The 24,594-nt window shown below is 38.1% G+C and overlaps 2 protein-coding genes and 1 non-coding gene across 3 annotated transcripts in view; 1 reads left to right on the top strand and 2 right to left on the bottom strand.

The window, feature by feature from the left end:
* Nucleotides 1–6,211, bottom strand: part of LOC121855412 (solute carrier family 13 member 5-like) — a 34,245-nt gene extending 28,034 nt beyond the window's left edge. The window contains exon 1 of the mRNA XM_042350318.1: nucleotides 6,140–6,211. The gene's annotated coding sequence lies outside the window, so the exon portion shown is untranslated. The remainder of the gene's footprint in view (nucleotides 1–6,139) is intronic.
* A 10,018-nt stretch (nucleotides 6,212–16,229) lies between these two features.
* On the bottom strand, nucleotides 16,230–16,302 carry Trnar-acg. The gene has a single exon. It is a non-coding gene; the product is annotated as a tRNA-Arg (tRNA).
* Nucleotides 16,303–18,897: 2,595 nt separating this feature from the next.
* The window catches only part of LOC121855426, a 50,079-nt gene continuing 44,382 nt past the window's right edge, over nucleotides 18,898–24,594 (top strand). The window contains exons 1-2 of the mRNA XM_042350358.1: nucleotides 18,898–18,946; nucleotides 19,560–19,816. Of these exons, the coding sequence (XP_042206292.1) occupies nucleotides 18,898–18,946; nucleotides 19,560–19,816 (306 nt within the window). The remainder of the gene's footprint in view (nucleotides 18,947–19,559; nucleotides 19,817–24,594) is intronic.

The following is a 24,594-nucleotide window of genomic DNA, read 5'->3' on the forward strand; positions in this document are numbered from 1 at the left end:
CTATTTTTATGTTAAATTTTAAGGCGGTTTCACAGTACAGTCACAGGGTGGACGGGAGGGGAGGGGACGGGAGGGGAGGGGACGGGAGGGGGAGGGGAGGGGAGGGGGTAAAACAGTAACATGGTCAAAACCCCCAAAATATTATATATATATATATATATATATATATATATATATATATATATATATATATATATATCCACGTTTTCATTGTGGATTTACATGAAATACATATATATATATATATATATATATATATATATATATATATATATATATATATATATATATATACTGTAATAATAATAATAATAATAACAAATAAAAAAAAAATAATAAAAAAATAAATCTCCCCAAAAAAAATATATATATATATATAATAATAATAAGACAATCTTTCATAAAACACATATGCAAACGTAAATAAAATTAAACAAATAAATAAATAAATATCTTACACAATAATTATCTCTTATTAGCTTCGCTTAATATTTTTCCATTCAGTGCGTGAAACGACTTGTAGTGCATCCTAAACACAGGTTGTTGACGTATGCGTTTAGTTATACTGTACAGTAATATATGCGTTATAGTCAAAGTGTGCAACCAGCCATTTCGTGTAATGACTAGTCAACTTGTGTAATGCAAATTTTTTAAATCTAATTTAGCCTAACAAAACCAATTGTATACTGTACTATCTTTATCAAGCCTAACCTACTAACTGAACATTAGATTAGTTAAGTTAGTCGTGGTCAGGTTAGAGTATGTTAGGTTAGGTTAAGTTAGGTCGGTTTCATAAGGATACCTAACTTAACCTAACCAAAACTGGTTTTGCCTTACCTAACCAATCTAATGTTAGGTTAAGTTTGGCTAGGTCAGGTTAGGCAAGGATAGGATAAAATAGGTTTGGATAGGTTAAAATTAAATTAAGTTAGTTTACATTACGCAAGATAGCTAGTCATTTCACGAAATGACTAGCTATACACTTTGGCTGTAACATATATACAGCACAGTATAGAGATTGTTGGCACTATAACGTTCTAAGTTAACGAAATACGTCAACACAACAACAACAATAATTCAACAAACACAACAATCATATACTATATTGTTAATGTTTTTGTCTGAATAATAATAAACATATCCAAAAGTAACTACTGCATGTCTTAGGTCTGGTTAGGTGAACCATCTGACACCCCAACCTAGTTTAAAACTATATAAGCTAGGCGCTAGGGTGTCACACAGCATAATATACAACGCAGTAGGTTCAACTTTCTAGGTGGAGGTATATGACGGAGACGCTCAGACGTGTCCTACACTGATTACACGTCGCCATAGCTTGACACAACATATGTTGTTGGTTACATACAAAATTACAGTCTTGAATGCGTGGCCCCTTGCAGGTCTGTTTTCATAGGAATTTCCATGTTTAGTAACATGTTGCGCCGCAGATTTCAGACGTGTGAGAAAAACACAACAGTGCGTAGAGTAAACAAATAAACGATCCACCAGATACCCGTTGAATTTTTTCAACCTATTATGCAGGTACAAGGACACGATACATTGTATGTATATTATGTATGCTGTATGTATATTATGTATGTATATTAATTATGTGCTCCATTTATATACACTATTTATTCAGCCTAGCTAGCAGCGTGTGGCAATGTATTTACCATGCCCCACATGCTTAATTAATGTGCCTGGCGACAAATGGAAGCTGCTAATGTATCACTTACCACATGTCGCCAGAGAGGCTAGTTGACCCCCCCATACAGAGTGAGGAGCGCCACCTTCCGTGTGTATCTCTGTTTATCCAGAAAATAGAACCTACGAAAACTCTACAGGTGTTTGTGTTCGCTCCTGTAGATAGAACTTGATACCCAGAACACATGCATAATATACATACAGCATACATAATATACATACATACATCAAATTGAAAATTGAAGGCTAAATAATTTCTGACCCCAATGCTATCAAAGAATGGAGCCATGAACCAAAAGGGCGACCGGGAGTTACTTTTAGCGACAAATGCACTTTATTGACAGTCCTGGCCAACAACGCCAAGCACTCCATGAAGGCATAATTAGAAAGCACTGATGTCTACAAGTACTGTACGTCTTAGTGTGGATTCTTTCAAGCAATTCAATTTAATTCATAGAATAGGTAATTGGTGTGCCCGCTTTTTTTCTTCACATATTCAATCTTTATTAGTTATAATTTTATTTTTTGTAACTAGATGCACTAGATATATTTTTATAGTTTAGTTACAGGATATCACAGAACGTCTTTGGTATGGCATGATATACACCTTGTCGAACATCATGCTGCAAACCCCTTTTTTACTAGCCAAAATCCCACAGGAAAATTTCTTAAAACATACACTGACAAAATAGAGTTGCAGCGTGTGTGGATAATGTCTATCACAGTGGACACAAACACGAGTAAACCTATCAACACCGCATATAGTTTCAACAACCCAAGTTCTCTACGGCTATTGTTTCTATGACGCACGGCGAGGTCTGCTTTTGTACCTGTGGCTTCGTCTTCACGTGGCCTGTATCCACACTGCCCTGAATGGACTAGCAAGTATTTGGGACTTATTTTGCTCACAAACACAAACAACCTAGTATCAGCACGACTCGATGAAATGCCATAGGGAGTACATTTATTTAACTACAAACCTGCTGTAGATACCAATCTTGAGTGTTTTATGAGATGAAATGAACTCATAAAAAAAACTGCAGTTTACAGTGCCTGGAACCGCATCAAAAAATCTTATATTGTGTAAAATATAATTCATATGTGTTCGTCAAACCTACTACAGGCATCCCCGGGTTTCGGAAACGCGAAATTCCGTAGAGCGAAACAATTTTTCCCATATACTTCTACTTCCATTATAAAAGTTGAGTTGCGTTCCTAAGGACAAATTTTTAGGCCCAAAAAAGTGAAACAAGCACATCTATGAATGAAATCAGAGGGTTTTAACCATATGCAATGAATCATTCATGATGTAACATGATAATAAATGAACAAAGCACTCGAATTTTACTTATCAGAAACGATGTTGAGTGCTGCAGGTGGCGAGGTGAACTTGTGGGATCAGAGTTACTGGGAGTTACCTCCTTGAAACATTAAGTTTTATGTCCAATGCAATTCCTTTATGGAATCTTTTATCACCACTGCTAGCACTTCCACTTGATGGCCTCTTTCCGCTCATCTTGAATAAGAATGCACAGTATAATAACTGCAATATACTCCAGAAAACTGAGGGAAAGTAGAACATTGGCTGGAGATTCAAGCAGACCGAAACCATTGTTGTTGAGTTGGCGCACTTTGCTACCACATGCATCCACACTAAAGGTTGAAAGACTATTCTTTTTAGCTAAATATTTACACCAAAAGATTAATAAAACTATAATACACATACAGTTTAAGTGGAACAGTAAAAAGGATACAAATTATATATGTTGCAACCGTATGAACAAGCAGATATAAAGCATTAAATTTCTGGTTAAACATTCTAGGAAAAAATGCTTGGACAGGAAATTCCTCTCCAATCCTTACAATTATTTTTCATAAATTTGTACGAAAGATTCACGCTTATTAAACCTCATCCTTGTGTTACCTCGTTCATAATACATAGCTTTGAATAAAACTACTACAGATTAAGGAATGTTAAGTGTATCCATTTCCAGATGATACAGGTTTAGCAAGAGTGAGGGACGTAGAGGGAACGAGCGAGGGAGGATATTCTTTGTAGTGTAATTGCTGTGTATTGATTCACTTCCCTAATTAAAAGTACTGTATCATCATTCAGACAGTCAGATATTATAACCTTGAATGTTTAACCAGATTACCGTAACCGCGTTGCTTTGATTACCATGGCTAGGCTAGTCGTAACATCAAGCCTAGCACGTGACGACTACTACTACAGTACTAATATTCTACTTACTGTATAATAATGTGGTAAATATGGTGGCTGAGTTAATCACTACACCCTGTTCTGTCATTTTATATTAAACTGATTCCTACACTCACACCTAACCTAATCCTGCTGACCCGATCATGACACACTCATACCTAGCCTAGTAGTCATAAAATATAAAAGACAGTAGTGCAAGTAATTGTTTAAAGAAGGTTTGTTGCAAGTCTGTAGTTTTCCATGAAAGGTTTGAACCAGCTCTATCAAGGTGTTAGCTTCATAAGATCATTACAAGTACAGTGGTTTCGTTTTTATAATGAACTGTCCTCTGAAGGTGGGAGTCATATTTTTGTCTAATTTATTCTCATTTATTCTCTCTTCTCAGGAACAGTTTAATTTACAGTTTATCGCAATTGTCATTTCTGAGCCAATTGGAATCTGGCTGACTTGTACCGTATTCCAATATGCCTAAATGTCATTAATTTTTTGTTCTGAACCTTTTAAGGATTTTATGAGGACAAAGATCAAAATTTAAACTTTATTTGGATTTGGTGTTCGGTCATATTCTCACTAAGATGATCAAGGTCACTTAACCCTCTTAAATTTCACTCCAGCGTCCAGTGGAATAGTTGCCACACCGTTGAAACCCCTACACAAATATCAAGGTGGATAACAAAATGATGATCCGTATCTATAAGTACTGAGGAGAAAGTTTTTTTTTTAACTGGTTGACCTCCCCCGATTTTTTTTTTTTTTTTTTTAAGAATCGCCTCTTGCACTTTCTACCCTATTAATTCTACTGATATTTCTTAAGTATTTAATAACTCAAAAAATTATCAGACGACATACTAATTCCAAATGGATAATCCTATTGATGCTTGTGCTTGCAAGTATTGACCGAGTGCGTGCTTTAGTCCCCAACACGTAGACGTCCCATTGTTGAACACTACCACACCCACGCAACCATCACTCACACAACTAATTCTGTTTATGCTCAAATCATCACTTCCCAACCTCTTGTAACAGAGAGAGAAGTTTCCCTCATTATATCAAACGTCGCCCAACACAAGGTCTTGCCAGCACTCCCAAAAGAAGGCCAAAGCGGAAACAATATTTTTCTTTAGACTGACTAGCTTTCCACTACCCGTGCAAGAATTATAAAATAAGAGGGAGGGAACTTAACGTTTCGATCATCTACCTACAGTATTTGGGTGGAGGAAAATCACAAAAAGTAGTAATTTACGACAGCAAATAAGGTCAGAATCGTCCAACACGTCAAAAACCATCGGAAAAACATAATTTTATACAAACTTAAAATTCGCTAATGACCAAAATGATAATAATACCAAACTGATTTAACTTGGCTAACAAAACTCGTTCTTACATTAGACTATTAACATACCCACCATTAACTATTAAATATATTGACCAAAGCTCATCTACGAGACATGGACTGTAGTATGTAAACAAGAAGCGATACTAATCTTACAATGAAAAAAGTGACGTCACTATCAACTTAATTTTATATCCCATTACAATAAGTCATGTTACTGTGAACTTGTTTCAAGGCTGTGGCCAGGTGGTAAGTACCCTATGTTGCTCCGGTGACAAACAAATCTAACTTCTATATCAAGTGCAAGGAGGCGGGAGAATACCGTACCACACTTGCTTGCTCGGTATTGACGCACTTTCACTTGCATTTTGCCGCAACACACCCTTAGCAAAGGATCCGGAAACACCGTTTTCTCTGACCAGCGCAACACAACTCCCTCTCAAATGAATGGTGATACTTTATGTTTATTTTCACAGTAACTGCATAGATCAATAAATGAAACTTAATATATTATGGTGATATATGCTGCCTTCTTTATTATTATTATTTTTTTTTTTTTGCAGATGCCCTGGGTTAATGTAACCATGTCAGTAGATGACTGTTGCATTGTTCAACTTGTGGTCATCTGTATTTACCATAGAGGACGAACAACAAACACAAGAAATACTTCACCATGTATCTGATGTGTATGCCTGTAAATTATCCTTCGACGTGCGTTTCCATTGTTATTCACTTTTGTTGTCAAATATCACCTAACTTTTTTATTAATGCTGTGGGGAAGTCTATTAAGTAGTCATTCACACACAAGTGATTGCATAGACTCTAGAGGACACTTTATAACAACGAACGGATATTGGTAAAGAACGTGGATGGTAACCTACCAAGTGGGAGCTGGAGCGAACGGTCCACACACACCAGCACAAAATCCAGCACTGTGTTGCCGAACTTGCCGCCTCCACCCTGCTACCTTGCCGATCTACCTCACACCCCCCAACCCCCACCACCCTCCAGCCATCCTGCATCAGCCATTTCTACCATCAGGTTCTATCTATTAAACTTTTTTTTTTTACGTATCAGTTTGTGTCTTCCGAGTACATCGACAATCTATACCTCATCATCTGAGTTATATATTTTAAGTGACAGTTCGTAATATCGTGAAACTTAAGAAAACAGAGGAATATTCTTAAGCTAAGTTGTTACTCGTTATTAATAAACAGGATCTTAAGTTACAGGAAAGTGGGTACAAAATGTAAAGAGAGCCCCGTAAGCACGTGCTAGGAGAGGATATGACGCATATGTTTAACAAAGACAGGATGTACTATTATCCATGGAAGTAATTAGTTACATTCTAGTTTACAAGAAAAAAAAGGACGAACAATGACGTATATAGAGGATTGTATTTGATAAGGAAACCATCCGGTTGCACAGAAACTTCAACCGTTGTCAGTCTGATTTAACTGTTGTTCGCTGACTGTAAATACGAAAATTTCCGTCGCCTTTAAATAGCGAAAAGCACCAAGACAGAAAATGTTATGCGATACAATATACAGCCTGTTAGAAATATGATGTACCTCGCCCCCGAGGAGCAAGGGTCAGAGATTATATTCTGAATCTAAATGCTTCTCCAGGCTTTTGGCGGGATGTAGAATTATACCCTTTTGTGTGCATCAACTGGGAGAGCTTGAGCTTGAATTAGATTGCAGTATTTAAAAATACAGATGAGCATTGTTATTATTTTTTTAGGATATCGTAAAGATGAATGCACTAAACAGTAATTGCACACAAGTTCGACTAACCTAGTATTCCCAAGTCGCCCATAACAGAGATGAGAGATAAGTGGGATGTTTCATTTCGGTTATCATCATAAATCCGGGCATTAATCTGTTAAAAGACTGAGCAGATCATTGCTCTTGTTCAATTATGGGAAACCCTTGGCTTGTATGAGGCTAACTCGCATTACGGAAACAATTGGTTTAGCCTTGCGACAGAAAATACACAATAAACTTATGATTGTTAATTTGTAAACAAACATGCAGTCAAATACCCGTTTTAAAGTCTCCTAGATTTCCCCAGGTCGGGAGCCAACCTTAAATATAACACTTATTAAATTACATTATGTATTAAGCCCACCTCAGTAAGGTCTCTTTTGAATTGCTATCGCATCCATTTACTCGTAAGCTTATTTTGTTAGTCTTACCAAAGGGTTTACTGTAAGACAAGAGTTAGTTCCATTGGAAGATTTTCGAGGTAGAAGTGACACAGCGCCCCTGACGTCACACGGTGAAAACATGGACAGTAAGTAACTTTTGATTTGTGCTCCAATGGATTATTGAATTTCCGTCATCATAGATTCAAGTGTATTAATTTTAAGCTGACCAGAAAACGAAGAAAGGTAAGAGAACATAATTTCCTGTGTATTTGGGTAGTTGATGCTTTAAAAACCAAGATTTTGCAGTATAGAAACTTGGGAGTTCGGTTGTTTGCCGTCCACAGTTTGTCTCAGATACAACCATTCTACAGGCTATGTTTAGGTACTTCCCAAAGGTACATTTTTGTCATCTCAACTACCGAGAATTTCTTGATGCCTGTCATGATCGATCCTTGTGGGCCAACAAAAATATTTACAACCATATAACAAGACCGTCTCATCCCTCAATCAGCTGAGAAGTATAAACATAAGATGGCGAAAAAAGTAGTGTTAGTCACGCGTACACAAGACGATTTCGTGCCATTAATCACATCACACTATGAAGACCACTTTAGGCCCGACAAAATCATTCCCACCAAGAATTTTCGCCTTATGTAATGTTCAGTTTTCAGTGTTAGTGAAATAAGGTAATACTTTAAGTTTGTGTCTGCAGACGTTTTATGGTGTACAACAGGACTAAACTGATTACATGTTCGTTTACTATTGGTTACTTGCTGTTTGCTTTAGTATATGTGAAGTCAGTGAGAGAGGTGAACCAACTGCTGTAAAGAATTACAAGCACTATTATTAAGACAGTGGAAACTTGATATTTTTTTCCTGTATGCTGCTTGTTACACTCGCCTCCACCAGTACGAGAAAAGGTGTATCGACAAAATAATGAAAACTTTACTAATTTTCAGTTGTTGGTGACTAGTGCAATTACTAACCTCAAATACATGTTTCAAGACAATAGTTGTTGAAGGGTAGTAGTACATTAACAACACCAATAAAAGAACGGTTACGGTGTCATGTTTATTATAGTATGCTGTATGGGATTTGGAAATAATTTTTTCTTCTGAATATTTGGGAAAAAAAATTGTGCACCTAACCTAACCTAACCAAAACTAACGTTTAACTTAATCAACAAATGATATGTTCTTATGAGGTGTTGTCAGTAATAAAACAATGTGTTTTATCTAAGATTATTAAGGAGGTTCTTAAGTTTTAAAAGTGGCCAGATAATTTATGGTCACTATATAATTAAACCTGCAAACCATAAGTTAATAAGCCATGTACTACTGTAGGTGTAAAGTAGCCTAGTAAAGCATATCATCAGCCTCATCGTAGTGATAAGTCATGCAAAAGTTCTCTCATAGCCTATAATAACTAATTAAGTTGAAGTCTAATAAATCAAGAACTAATATTATCACCTTTCAAGCCACGCAAGTCATGCAACGGAGTATTATCGTAAGCCGGCAAGTCATGTAAACCACAAGATAACAGAATCTCACGTAGAACTTGTCCTGGCGTATGCACATAGTGAAGCCTCCATGATTTATGCTTCTAACTTGAAATGTCACGTGTCTAGGCCACTTACCCACATCAGGGCCTGAGGGGGGGGGGGATATAATGATAATTAATACAAAATAATAAAAAATAAAAATATAGTAATAATAATAATAATAATAATAATAATAATAATAATAATAATAAGTAAATACAAAAATGAAAAAAAATAAACCAAGAGTGAGAAACGATATACATTATGTATGTTGCATTTTTTTTGTTACCTGGGATTAGCCCACCCGGGCACAGGTCACTGACCCACATCAGGGCCTGGGGGGCGAAAATTTAATAATAATAATAATTCATAGTAAATAAAATTTATAATAAAAAGTAAAACAAAATATTAATGGTAATAATAATAATAATAACAACAACACTGTGATAATAATACATACAAAGAAATGCAAGAATGAAAAAAAATCAACAGTGAGAAACGCTATATGTGTATGTTGTTTTGTCATGTAATAGAAACAATTGAGACCCTACAATTTTCGTGATGCCATATGGCAGCAGGGTCTACCATTAGACAACACATTAGGCTTCCAATATCTTCCCAGGCGGTAGTACCTCCCTGTTTGGTAGCTGCCTACTACCTACTACCAACTAGCTGCATACTACCTGCCAACTACCTACTACCTTTGCTTGTCCAATGCTATACCACCTCCGTGAAATAATTTGTCCACGTTATAACAGAGAAATGTACCATCACATAACTACCGTGAAATATGCCGTTATATTTTCTTGCTTCAAACATGAATTATATAAACTGTTTAGTTAGCTGGTTGATGATACTATTTACGTGGCAGGCGATAATCACGTTAGACAGTGCAGGTTTACAGATAGTAGTAAACACACTTCCCCACATGTCACAATTCTAATGGAAAATGGCAGGATGGTAACATACATCATTTGATTCTAAATGACTATTTTTACAATGTTAGTTTTCAGGAGAGAGAAAGTGTAATAACAGTTGGTGTACGACTCAGGGCAGCGCTGGGAGAAACCTGTGTGGACATGTTGCTTGGCTAGGCTAGGCTACATTGATTTTCCAGTGATGCGCCTAGGTAGCTATGTTATTACTGTTAACTAAATATAACAACTAGTTAGTTATAGTCTATCGATCAGTTAATATAATAAATATCATGTAGAAAGTTAAGTTACGTAAATATCGATTCAATTAACGTTAATCAGCTCAAATCAGGGCGACCACAAGTTAGATTAGTTGGGTTCTCAAAATTAACTGGTGTGCTTTAGCCTTCCATATCAGTGTGTTGCTACTGTAAGTCCAAGCCGGTCCAAGTACAGTATAGCAGACTTAGGCTGTGACCTTATTGTCTCGCTGCTCTAGATCAGCTGTTGGTTGACCTACTTCAGATTAATCGATGATGCATCTCTTGAACAACGTTTTACAATGAGTCGGCCGAACTTTCTGACATTTATCGATTCCAACATCCCATTGCGTATATTTTTTTCACTACAGAACTATTGCAGCTATTATCGTTTGTAATGCATTGCATGTCATAGTGCAGGTGTGTACGTCATGTTGCTTGTCACAGTGTAGGTGTGTACTGTACGGTAACGCAAAGCTTCGTGTACTAGGCATTGTCATTTTCAATGTGTGGCGCGAAAGTGTCCCTGTTTATTCCGTGTCCTGAAGTTCGATGCGTTTGTTGGTGTGACCTTCCCCGGCAACAATTATTGACCTAATCCCGATGTGATTGAGGTAATAGAATATTAAGACTTTAAACTTGATTTGGTAGAATTTTATCATGTTAATGTTACTATTTTAGTGGTGAGATTTTCGTTCAATGAAAAACTGTCTAGCAGAATTTTGTCCGGGTATCCCCTAGCTAACCAGAACACCAGCTACTGCAGTACTATATTGCAACACCGTTCTTTGCGGGATATCTCTATATTCACTGTGCCTCTCATGACAATCATCACCTACACGTCATTCATCAAACCTGCCGTATCATAATTATTCCCAGAAACTACGGTAGCTATGTCATGTTTTTCCCTGCCGGCTTGTAGCCGTTGTTACAATGTTCTGTGTTAGTAAGGGAAGAGGTAGTCGTCTTTATTTGCCGCTAAAGGACGGTGCAACAACGCGTTAAATTATTTCGTTGCTAAATTTGGCCACGAAGTCAATACTAGTGCGCGGAAAATGAATCAACTTATCAACATGCACAGGGCAATTGATAAGTCTTGTTAGAGTAAACAGTAAAAGTGGTATGTGTGCGTGTACATAATAAAGAACTTTAAATGGTAAGTACTGCAGCACTTATGTATTCCTGTTATAGTATATATATATATATATATATATATATATATATATATATATATATATATATATATATATATATATATACACCTTGTTTTGTACTTCTCCTTAGTCTGTACTCACCCCTGAAGATGTGAATTACACGAAAGCGCTTGGGAACTTCGCGTTTTCTTCTTTCCTTGTGGTTATCAGCATATACCTGGATCACGCGCACCTACAGTGATTTACTTGCATATATATATATATATATATATATATATATATATATATATATATATATATATATATATATATATATATATATATATATATATATATTATGAATTGTTTTGCGCTGTTTTATATATTGTAGTGTTTTTGTTTTATTTTCTACATCGTGTTGAAAAAATCCGTCGTTTACATATATTATTATAATATAAACTCTGGACGTAAAGCTTATAGTGTACTGTATACGGGGGAGAGACGCGCCCTGTGTGTCACACACGCAGTCCATGCTAAATGCATGGTCACACAAATGATCATTTCACTCACACATATCACCTCTGAAATGTAAAATTAAGTTGTAGTATCTGTGAACATAAGGCTTTTGAGAATTGCCAAAATAAGCTCAAGTTTTTATGTCACTGATCGTGTCTGTGAATGCACGGGCTACAGCTGTAAGTTGGAAAAGATTACCACATATTCTGCCATTTTATTCTGGCTACCGCCAGACGATTTTATTCAATTTAGAGCAACCTCCCGCTGTGAAAGGGTTAAAACCTTTTTCGATTAAAAACAAAACAATGGTAAGACCGCATGTGTTGTGAAGCGGAAAAACAGTGAAGTATGGTGACAGGGCAAAGTTGGTGCTCTGAAAGTTTCTCACGATACATTACTTTATATTGTATATTTCACTAATTTGATTCTGGTTCCCTATACTAGACTGTAAAATGATGTACAGCCTTCAAGCACCAACTCTACCGTCCCTCCACACACACACTTTGTTTACTTCGAAGTTTAAGCTGTGTCGTCGATTATAATGAAAAATTTCTCGCAAAAAAAACAAACAAAAAAAACACGCAAGATTATAAGGTTTATCTGTCATATGTGTCCTTATAGAGAGTTATCTACAGTATGTGTGTACAGTACAATGCAGTCAACGGTGAATTTACATACAAATAAATCAGAGTAGAATCAGTGTGTCATGTGTGGGTCTATCCTCATGAACAATTTACTTCTCTTTCCAACGTGTAGAACTTTTTTTTAGATGTTTCAATTCCGATACAAATTAATACTTAAGAACTATATAACATTCATACACAAATTTAGTTCCAAATGCGTTGTAATTTATTCATATTGGCAGCAATAGAAAGTGCTCTGGTCGGTAGGGTTCCTCTCGTGTTTGATTTATTAATGTTATTGTTGATGTGAATCCGTACTACAGTATGCAGTCACGAGTGTCTTGCCTGTTACAAGTATAAAATATTCCTCGAGTGCTCCCCAGTTCCCCCTCCAAGGCCAGGATATGATTTGCATACCAATAAATCGTTAATGATTCAAATTGGACGATAGCTGTCAGGTGTCTCCGCCAGGTGGCTACAACAGAAATAAAGTTATAAACTGCGCCACCAATACGACAATGATGATTTTTTTTGTGTGCATTCCTCGTTAACTCTCGCTGTACGTTGCCACTGAAATGGTAGACTATTTATCTTGGGTAGCGTGAGGTAGACTAAACCGAAAGTTAACTGTGAGTAGTCAGTTTCAGATCTTTGCTTTAAACAAGACTCGCTGGTCATCACGTATCACATCATCTTGATAAATGTAGTGAAAATAATTATGTAAGCCTAACACTACATATTGAGGCAATATGAATCTTTTCTTCCGGTGAGATATTAGCCATTATGGATGTGAACACGGGAGAGACTTACGTCATTGTAAATCTGAACAAATAACTCAAATTTCATCCAGTTAGATACATTCCTGTCACCAATACTTGTTTAAATTTTAATGTTTTTCCCTCCATAGAAACATTAAATAACCAAGGTTACTTCACACTCCTCTACAACATTTCTTTCACGATCTTATCATATGTTTATAAGTACAAAATTCCATGAATGAAGCAAATATTTTCTGATTTTTCTAAGCTTCTCTCAGCTACCTGTAAAAGTTGCTGGAACTCATCGGCTTCAATTTGTCTTGACGAATGATAGTTATCTAAAAGCCTTGGAAACGTAGCAATACTGTATAAATACTAGGTAGATCTTAGTTTGTGAAATGCGTAAAATACTTTTGAAATTTAGTGTGGAGGATCTCTGGTCTTGCCAACTGGTAATCGAACTCTGCGGCCGAGGTCCATCACTGCAAACGCCACTGTGATTGATGCTACAATTAATCTATCTGCTTCTTTGTATTTATATCTGCCTAATACAGAACAGAAGTCCAGAGGAATGAAACAAAGAAAATGTTTAAGTAAATAGAAACTACCTCCAGTGAGAATATAGTTATCCTCAAACTTATCAATTAGTCATGTAGTGATCTGTTATGCCCCGCCACTGTACTGTATGCGCAAGGAACTCATCGATTTACAAGTGTCTGCTCTTTCGTGCATTGCAACCACTGAATAAATTTCCTTCACTTCACGCTCAGTATATTCCCAAGATCACGTACATGGAGCAGTGGAAATTTATAAGTTGTGTTCAGTTTCAATATAGTTCACCCGATTGCTCAAACTGTTCGCTTGCTTTTTGCTTATTTTTATGATTTTTCCTCTTGTGTTTTGGACTGATAATATGCGGCCAGTTGCACCAGTGGGTAAATATTGTTCTAAATTTGCTTTCCATTGTATTTCTTTTATTCTACTGTGAATCAAACCTTTTTCTTTTAGTCTTTTGTGAATCATTAGTTGGATACGATTCTTAAGTAAATATAAACAATGATTTTTTCCAACAATCATCTTTTAATATTACGTTTCAGAATCTCCAACTTTACTCATATAAAAAAAATGATTATTAGGTAAAGCAAATATTAAGATCGTAGAAATTCCCGATTATTCCATTGATTTTATGTTACAATATATAACATGTAAAGAATTGTAGTGTTTCCCTTATAATCGGACGAGAAAACTTACTCTGCAAAACAACAAAGAAAATGAATACATTTAATGCATTCTCTATTCTATTCTAATTTGCTTCACTCCTAATGGCTCCACCACTTCTATCATACAACACCACTACTACCATACAACACCACTACTACCATACAACACCACTACTACCATACTGCTCCACTACTACCATATAACACCACTACCACCATACTGCTCCACTACTACCATACAACACCACTACTACCATACAACACCACTACTACCATACTGCTCCACTACTACCATACAACACCACTACTACCATACAACACCACTACTACCATACTGCTCCACTACTACCATACAACACCACTACTACCACACAACACCACTACTACCATACTGCTCCACTACTACCATACAACACCACTACTACCATACAACACCACTACTACCATACAACACCACTACTACCATACTGCTCCACTACTACCATACTGCTCCACTACTACCATGCAACACCACTACTACCATACAACACCACTACTACCATATTGCTCCACTACTACCATACAACACCACTACTACCATACTGCTCCACTACTACCATACTGCTCCACTACTACCATACAACACCATTACTACCATACAACTCTATCCCTATACCATACGCCACTACCACTGTTAACACCGTTTTTGTTAAATTCAGCCCACCCCGCTTCAACCCACTTCAGCACACTAAACCCCACTCCATCCTACTTCAACCCACTTCAGCCCACTTCACCCCACTTTAACCCACTTTAACCCACTTCACCCACTTCATCCTACTTCAACCCACTTCATTCCATTTCACCCCACTTCATCCCACTTCACCCCACTTCATCCCACTTCACCCCACTTCATCCCATTTCACCCCACTTCATCCCACTTCACCCCACTTCATCCCATTTCACCCCACTTCATCCCACTTCATCCCACTTCACACTTCAACCCACTTCACTTCAGTAGATAACAGCAGAACACAATGTCAGGAAGCAGTTTGATATCATTCTTTTATATCTCAATTATCTCACAAGTGGATCCGACAAGGGGTGGAGTTAATCAGTGAGTTATTGAGAAGTTAAATTGACCCACCAGACGACTCGAACAAGGTGTGTGTGTGTGTGTGTGTGTGTGTGTGTGTGTGTGTGTGTGTGTGTGTGTGGGTGTGGTGATGATGATATATAATGGTGATTGGTAATGATGTTGATAGTGTCTGTGTGATGGTGATGATAGTTAATGGTAATGATGATGTCTGGTGATGTGTGGTGGTGATGGTGATGTTGGTGACTGGTTATAATGAGTGATTCTTATAATAATGATAATGATAATAATAATGATCCCATCTTTGGTCAGTAAATTTATAGTCATTTTATGGATCCTAAACACGATTACAAAATAAAATAGTAATGGCAACAAAGCAGTTGTCTCTTGAGCACACACACACACACACTTTCATCCATTCATAATAATGGTTGCCCCTCGTGTAACGAGAATGGCCGTCCCAAGGGCCACCTAGGCGTGAATTTGTTTAAGGTGTAGAAGCTGTCACCAATACAACAACCAGAGTTAACGAGCTGCATGACCCAGTGTCAAGGAATAGTCCGAGAAGACCGGACAACTCGCCAACTGCACTGGCTAACCATTACCCCATAACATGATCCGCAAATCGATTAACATCCAGGTCCCCGATTATTGCTGGGTGGACAGAGGCAATTGACGTAAAGAAACTTGCCCATAATTTCACCCTGTCTGGTGATCGAACCCGGGTCCGCTCGCTTACGAGGCGAGCATGCTAACCATTATACCATAGGTTACCATAAATAATTTCGACCTTGCCAGGATACGAACCTGTAATCTTCTGATCCGTAGTCAGACGCGTTACCCATTGCGCCACAAGGCCGACACACACACAAACACACACGCACACACGCACACACACACACACGCACACACAAACACTTTCATCCATCTAGCCACACCTAAACACACACACACACACACACACACCAGGGAAAGGTTGTCACAGTATACATGTACAGTGTGTGTATGTAACCTTGACCCACCACTTACATTAAACCAGAGAGAGAGAGAGAAGGAAGCCTCACTTAATCTTGATACAATAAGTGTTTCCATCCTGTACACAAAACCTCAGCAGCACTTTACCGCCTCTTATCTACTTATAAACACTTAACATTACTTAACTTTACTTTACTTTACTTTATTTTACCTTATTTTATTTTACTTTGCATTACTTTACTTTGCATTACTTTACATTACTTTACTTTACTTTACACTACTTTACTTCACTTTAAATTACTTTATATTACATTATTTTACATTACATTACTTTACTTCCCTTTAAATTACTTTACATTACATTACTTTTCATTACATTACTTTACATTACATTACTTTATATTACTTTACTTTACTTTACTTTACTTTACTTCACTTTAAATTACTTTATATTACATTATTTTACATTACATTACTTTACATTACTTTACTTTACTTTACATTACTTTACTTCACTTTAAATTACTTTACATTACATTACTTTACTTCACTTTAAATTACTTTACATTACATTACTTTACATTACATTACTTTACATTGCTTTACTTTACTTTACTTTACTTCACTTTAAATTACTTTACATAACATTACTTTACTTCACTTTAAATTACTTTACATTATATTACTTTACATTACTTTACTTTACTTTACTTCACTTTAAATTACTTTACATTACATTACTTTACATTACTTTACTTTACTTTACTTTACTTTACTTCACTTTAAATTACTTTACATTACATTGCTTTACATTACATTACTTTACATTACTTTACTTCACTTTAAATTACTATACATTACATTACTTTACATTACTTTACAATACTTTACTTTACATTACTTTACTTCACTTTAAATTACTTTACATTATATTACTTTACATTACATTACTTTACATTACTTTACTTTACTTTCCTTTACTTTAAATTAATTTACATTACATTGCTTTACATTACATTACTTTACATTTCTTTACTTCACTTTAAATTACTTTACATTAGTTAACTTTAATACATTACTTTACATTACTTTACTTTACTTTATTTTATTTTACTTTACTTTACTTTACAGTGCATTACTTTACACTACTTTACTTTGCATTACTTTACTTTACATTGCATTACTTTACATTACTTTACTTTACATTACTTTACTTTAAATTACTTTACATTAGATAACTTTACATTACATTACTTTACTTTACACTACTTTACTTTACATTATTTTATTTTACTTAACTTTACATTACTTTACTTTATATTGCATTACTTTACATTACTTTACTTTACATTACTTTACTTTAAATTACTTTACATTAGATAACTTTACATTACATTACTTTACTTTGCATTACTTTACACTACTTTACTTTACATTATTTTATTTTACTTAACTTTACATTACTTTACAATACTTTTCTTTACATTACTTTACTTTACATTGCATTACTTTACATTACTTTACTTTACATTACTTTACTTTAAATTACTTTTCATTAGATAACTTTACAATACATTACTTTACATTACTTTACTTTACATTACTTTACATTACTTTACTTTACTTTATTTTATTTTAATTTACTTTACATTACTTTACAATACTTTACATTACTTTACTTTACATTGCATTACTTTACATTACTTTACTTTACATTACTTTATTTTAAATTACTTTACATTACATTACTTTACAATACTTTACTTTACTTTTCATTGCATTACTTTACATTACTTTACTTTAAATTACTTTACTTTAAATTACTTTACATTACATTACTTTACATTACTTTACTTTACATTGCATTACTTTACTTTACTTTTCTTTACTTTATATATTATGTATACGGAGTTATTGAGGTGTTTGTATATACGGTAGCGAGGAGGGGGTGAGGGTGTTGGTGATTGGAGTTATTGATTGAAGCAATTGTTGGTGATTGAAGTCAGTGTTGATGATTGAAGTTATTGATTGAGGCAAGTGTTGGTGATTGAAGTAAGTGTTGGTGATTGAAGTTATTGATTGAAGCAAGTGTTGGTGATTGAAGTTATTGATTGAAGCAAGTGTTCTTAATTGATTGCAGCAAGTGTTAGAGATTGAAGTTAGTGATTGAAGCAAGTGTAGAAGACCGAAGTTATTGATTGAAACAAGTAATGTTGACTGAAGTTAGTGATTGAAGCAAGTGTAGAAGACTGAAGTTATAGATTGAAGCAAGTATTGGCGAGCATCATTACCTCTCAGAGATAGATAGAGAGATAGAGAGAGAATAGGTGGATAAATAGACGAAGGAAGGACAAAGGGAGGATAGAATAAAGAGGGAGGGAGGGAAGATAGAGGTGGGAGGGGCAGGGGGCGGGTCAAAGTAACCACTACGACCCTCACAACCAACCAACGCCAAGGAAACGAACTGAGGGGGTGTGGGATGTTGAAGTCGAGAATCTGTAGCGTAGTCAGTGTGTTGCCAGCCGTCGGTGAGTGAGCACGTCGCCCCTGCCTCTCGCCTCCCCTCGCACGCGTTCTTGATCCTGGGCCGCATCTGTGACGTCCTCCTTATACCCCCCCCGTCTTTCCTGTCCTTGTCTTCTCCAGTGAATTATTATAAGAGTGTCGGTCTAGTTCTTTATCCCAGTGACCTCTTAGCTCGTTGACCCATCTTTTGACCCTAGTTTCTTCCCACATCTGGCTATAGTTTTTTTTTTTTACCCCAGGTGGCTCCTGCGTATGTGACCTTAGTTCTTGATCCCTATTCTTGACCTTAGATAATGCCACCCTGACCCCTAGCAAGTTCCCATCTTTGACCTCTCCCTAGCTCATGATCCCAGAGCCTTCGATGTGCACACAGGAATTGGGAGACTCACGTGAACGCGACAGAAAAGTGTACACAGTTGTCGAAGTTGTACACATAGTAGCTGAGACTTTTAGACAGTCACGTTAAAGGTGTACATAGAAGAATATGAGAGGTGTACACGGGAGCTGAGAAGAGTACACAGTTGTTTCAAGGTTTACACACTCCCCTTAGAGGTGCACATAAGCTATCGTTAAGGTGTGGACAGTCTCGGCAGGTGTACACAGATTATTTTTAAGGTGTACACGGCACCCCAGAAGGTGTACAGAAACTATCCAAAGGAGGTGTACACAGGCCCTCTAAAAGTACACAAAGACTATATCTTCAAGGTGCACACGACAACAGAAACGCTCACCATCGTTCAGGAGGCAGAGTACATAAAGGTGCACACGGACTGTTCTCGGGGTGTACACGGCAGCAGAAGCGTACATCAGGAGGCAGTGTACACAGGGATGCGGGTCGCCTACATCACAGCAGTGCTCTTTGTCAGCTGTATGTATGTACTATGTTTTTGTATTGGTGGGGGAGGGGGGTGGTGGTGGGGGAGGAGGGGGGAGGGAGGGTGGGGGGAGGGAGGGGGTGGTGGTGGGGAAGGAGGAGGATGGTGGTGAGGGTAGGGGAAGTGGTGGTAAAGGGGGTGACCACACACACACACTGGTGACCACACATACATATAAAATCTATAGATACACACTTATGCTGATGCTCACGTGTGTGTAAATATACGCGCTCATGTCCTCTCTTATTGGGTTATGTATGCAGTCATGGTCATTGATGCACACACACACACATACACACATACACACATACATACTCACACACACACACACACACACTATTACATTTCATTATATATATGCATTTTAAAATACCATGTATCAAAAGTGTGTAAATGTATGTATGTGCTGTATGTATGTATGTATGTATGTATGTATGTATGTATGTATGTACAGTATGTATGTATGTATGTATAAATAAATAAAACTTTCCTCGGGTTAAACAAGCGTAAATTTAATTAGAATCATATTAAATCAGACCCGCTAACGTTAATTGCAACACAACGCCTCTCCTCCTATCACAGTAGTCATACGTAACGTAAAGTAACGTAACCTAACCACACCTAACCTAACCCAAACCTACAGTAACCTAACCTAACCTAACCTATCCTCACCTAACCTATCCTAACCTCACCTAACCTATCCTAACCTCACCTAACCTATCCTAACCTCACCTAACCTATCCTAACCTAACCTAACCTATCCTCACCTAACCTAACCTAACCCAAACCAAAAAATATTGAAATTTACTTTACATTAAACATTGTAAATTTTCCTACAGTGAGTTCTGGCTTTACCGAGTGACAGATACGTAAGGTAAAATATGTTCCCCTTAACCCTTTGATGATGATGGTTTAACCCTTTGATGACGATGGTTTAATCCTTTGATGACAATGGTTTAACCTTTTGATGACGATGGTTTAACCCTTTGATGACGATGGTTTAACCCTTTGATGACAATGGTTTAACCTTTTGATGACGATGGTTTAACCCTTTGATGACGATGGTTTAACCCTTTGATGACGATGGTTTAACCCTTTGATGACGATGGTTTAACCCTTTGATGACAATGGTTTAACCTTTTGATGACGATGGTTTAACCCTTTGATGACGATGATTTGATGACAATGGTTTAACCTTTTGATGACGACGGTTTAACCCTTTGATGGCGATGGTTTAACCCTTTGATGACGACGGTTTAACCCTTTGATGGCGATGCTTCAATGCTTTGATTGACAATGGTTTAACCCTTTGATGCCGACGGTTTAGCCCTTTTATGACGATGGTTTAACCCTTTGATGACAATGGTTTAACCCTTTGATTGCGATGTTTCAATCCTTTGATGACAGAGTTTTAACACTTTGATGACGATGGTTTAGCCCGTTAATTACTATGGTTTACTACTACTACTTTGCTGTCACTCGGAATCGAGTATGACGATCATTCAGCTATGATACAATGATATGGGTTATTAGGGATGTCACCTTCGTTGGTGAGCTCTGAGGTGACTAAAGAAGCCGATACGGGACCGGCAGGGTCGTCCACATGTTGCACGTGTGGAGGGCTACATGTAGTGCGGGAGGGGCGGCGGCGGCATCTTTCCAGCGTTGGCGCTTGTCTGCCTCAGTATGCAGTCGGGCTAACTCGAAAGTATTGACACCTTCTCGTGTAGTGATCCTCCAAGCGTTACGGTGTGGAGTGATAGTCTCCCAGGTGAGGGGGTCGATTTGGCACTTTTTCAGGTATGTCTTAAGACTATCCTTATACCTTTTCAGTTGCCCCCCCGGCGTTACGTTTACTATTCGTTAGGTGACTGTAAAGTAGCTGCTTTGGCAGGCTACTGTCGTCCATGCGGGTAACATGGCCAGTCCAACTTAGTTGTTCATGGATAATGGTAGCCTCGATGCTCCTACGATTGGTGCCAGCAACAATACTGCCCTGACTATGGTTTAACCCTTTGATTTCGATGATTTAACCCTTGGAAGAGGATGATTTAACCCTTCTGGACTCAAAGGATAATTTCTCATAAATATTCTTACGGTAATTTTTTTTACTACTACTACTACTACTATTACTACTATTATTTTATTTTTTATTTTTAAAGTGGCCTCCAGCCTCCCCTAATAGCCACACCTTTGCCGTCATTTTATTACCTTAAAATTAACTATCCTAATGCATAAGTAGCTACCCTGGCTGTGTTGAGTTAGTTGAGCCGCACTTTTATGCGGCATTCAGTGACTGTTGCCTCAAAGTCGATATCTGCGACTGTTGTCGGCTTTGGGGCCGATGCTTACGTTCCCCTGAGGCAAAGCAATGCAGACCTAAGCAGAGAGGACAGTCGACATCTCAACCAGGCTGTAACATAACTTCTGGGCTGCTGTTTCCGTTCAGATAACACCTCCGAGAGTCTGGCGTAGAAGCGTCTTGCACTTGGTCCCATCCCGCCAGAGGTTGTGAACACCAGAGGAGTGAAGCTGCCTTGATCAACGTTCTGATTTCTCTCCCCATATGCCCTGTTCTTGTAGTTCTCGTTCCTCCTGTGTGCAGCATGGAGAGCTAGGTTGCGGTGACATGCGGCCATGGGATCAAGAATCCGTATGTCAAAAAAAGCTTGCTGTCCCCGCGTCCAGAATCCTCGACCACTGACGTTCACACAGGCTTCGTTGGATGTGTTTGAAGTCCAGTGACGGAGGTTCTCACCGTTCAATGGAAGGAGGGGCGGTTCCACCATGACGTCGTGGCAGATTTCCCTCAGCAGATTTGCTGTTAGATCCCTTACATCGTCATGCCTCATACATACGAAGCCCCCCTTCTTGCACACCATGGCGTGGTCGATGTCATAAGATGAGCCGCACACTCATTGGGAGGGCAAACCTTCTACTGGCCTACCGTACCTGAGAGCAATGGCATCTTTGAATTCTTGTTTATTAAGGATGAAGCCTTTTGCCTTTATCGGTAACGTTGTTAACCAGTTTGAGGCGCCCACCGCCTGCGCTTTCGCTACTTTTCTTTTCACGTTCTCTGGCACTTGTTGCAACAGTTGTTGCAGTTTATCACTTTGGGTGTGCTGCCGCTCTGTCGTAATGGACCTTCGAATCTTGTTTAATTCGTAGGTATCCACCTGACCTGCTGCATTCTGATCTATTACGTGCTCAGTGAGAGTTGCCGTGAGTTTGACAGAGTTCTGATGTTCTGTACGGGTAAGCTCCACTGGATTAGTCTATCCCACTCCTAGTCTCGGTGGTAGTGCAAGGAATGGCCTTTTTGCTGGGGTTAAGTGAGGGTTTTTCACTAGTGTTGGGATAAAAGCAACATTAATGGCTTTTTCCAGAGGGCGTAGGAGGGGTCCGACATTAGGGATAGTGCGCATCAGGTAATTCCAGCGATGTTTGACTCCATGGGTGAATGCCGCAAAAGCCGCATGTGGCTCTGTTTTAGCAATATCAGACAGAGCTTGAATTTCCTTAACCCACTCATTCACCTTTCCCTCTATACGTACTCGGTCTTGAAGTCCTTCGTGCCAATTACCGCATCTAGATGTCTTTGGCCATCCTTTGTTATTTTGACCTCACTTCCACCGAACACCTCCATTGCCCGTTCATAGTGTTCTGGCTTCACACTGAGGAAGGGCTTGTTGGCGTTTGGGTGGTACCCTATTTGTGGACCTGTTGATGTTACCAGGTCCCACCACTTTTTGATGTCCTCCACTTTTCCTGCTCCTGTAAGGTCATCAGCGTATGCCACTTGCTTGACCTCGATTGTTTCATATTTTATTGTGTGTTGGAGCACAGACAGGCCCAGCGCGTACAGTGCCATGGCAACAGGGTCCCCAGCGTTGTTCCCTCAGTTGACTGTAAGGTGGTACCTCCACTTAGGGCCTTGAAGCTTGGTATAAAGAGGTCTGATGGGTTCCTATAGGTGTTTTCAACATACATTGCAAAGCTTGGACACTTGATCTTAATGTTGTGCAGTGTAGCCTTGTGGCTGAGTATGTTGGAAGCGTCGACTAAAAGTACTGCCTCACAATCACGCTGCTCAAATGCCTTTCTCATGGTGTGAATGGCAGCTTCCTCTCTAGCCTGGTGGCCAGTACATAGTTACAGGTTCCCTGCAGCTGCCCTGTCATCATCATTTACCACCTCCATTATGCATTTTCCAATGATCCGCCTCAGCACTTCCTTCACTCCTATAGGCCTACATCCTGGATTTTTATTCAGGGGAATGAGGCGGCAGGCCGTCAGAGCATGGAGGTGGTGGCAGCACTAGGGTGCTAGTTTTCTTGCAAGGGCGGCGATGGCATTGCAGAGATCACTTGCTACGGCACCAAACTTGTTAGTGCTGAGATGACTCTCCAACCGTTTGCATCCAGGCCTGAAGGGCCGGCTCCTCCCTGAGTTTTCAGTGCTTTTTTCCACACCATCCCTCCTGTTATTTTCTCGAACATGACAGTATTAGGAGGGATATAGGCTCGCTGGAACCTGATGCCTTCCTCTTCACTTGCAAGGGGATGTTTTTCCTTCAGTTGTTGTAATGTCTCTCTGTTTATTGGCAGGGCACCACCGGAAAAGTCCTCTGTGAGAGATATTACCGCCAAGGACACTTTTCCCTCACGCATCTTGTTACCAAATTTTCTGGCAACATCCTCGGTGTTTTGCTTTCCGTCTTCTATGAATTTTAGTCTCTCCTGCAGTGTTATTAGATCATCAAGGGCCCCAAT

Source organism: Homarus americanus, unplaced genomic scaffold (genome assembly GCF_018991925.1).
Source record: "Homarus americanus isolate GMGI-L3 unplaced genomic scaffold, GMGI_Hamer_2.0 scaffold45299, whole genome shotgun sequence".
In the NCBI taxonomy this organism is placed as follows: domain Eukaryota; kingdom Metazoa; phylum Arthropoda; class Malacostraca; order Decapoda; family Nephropidae; genus Homarus; species Homarus americanus.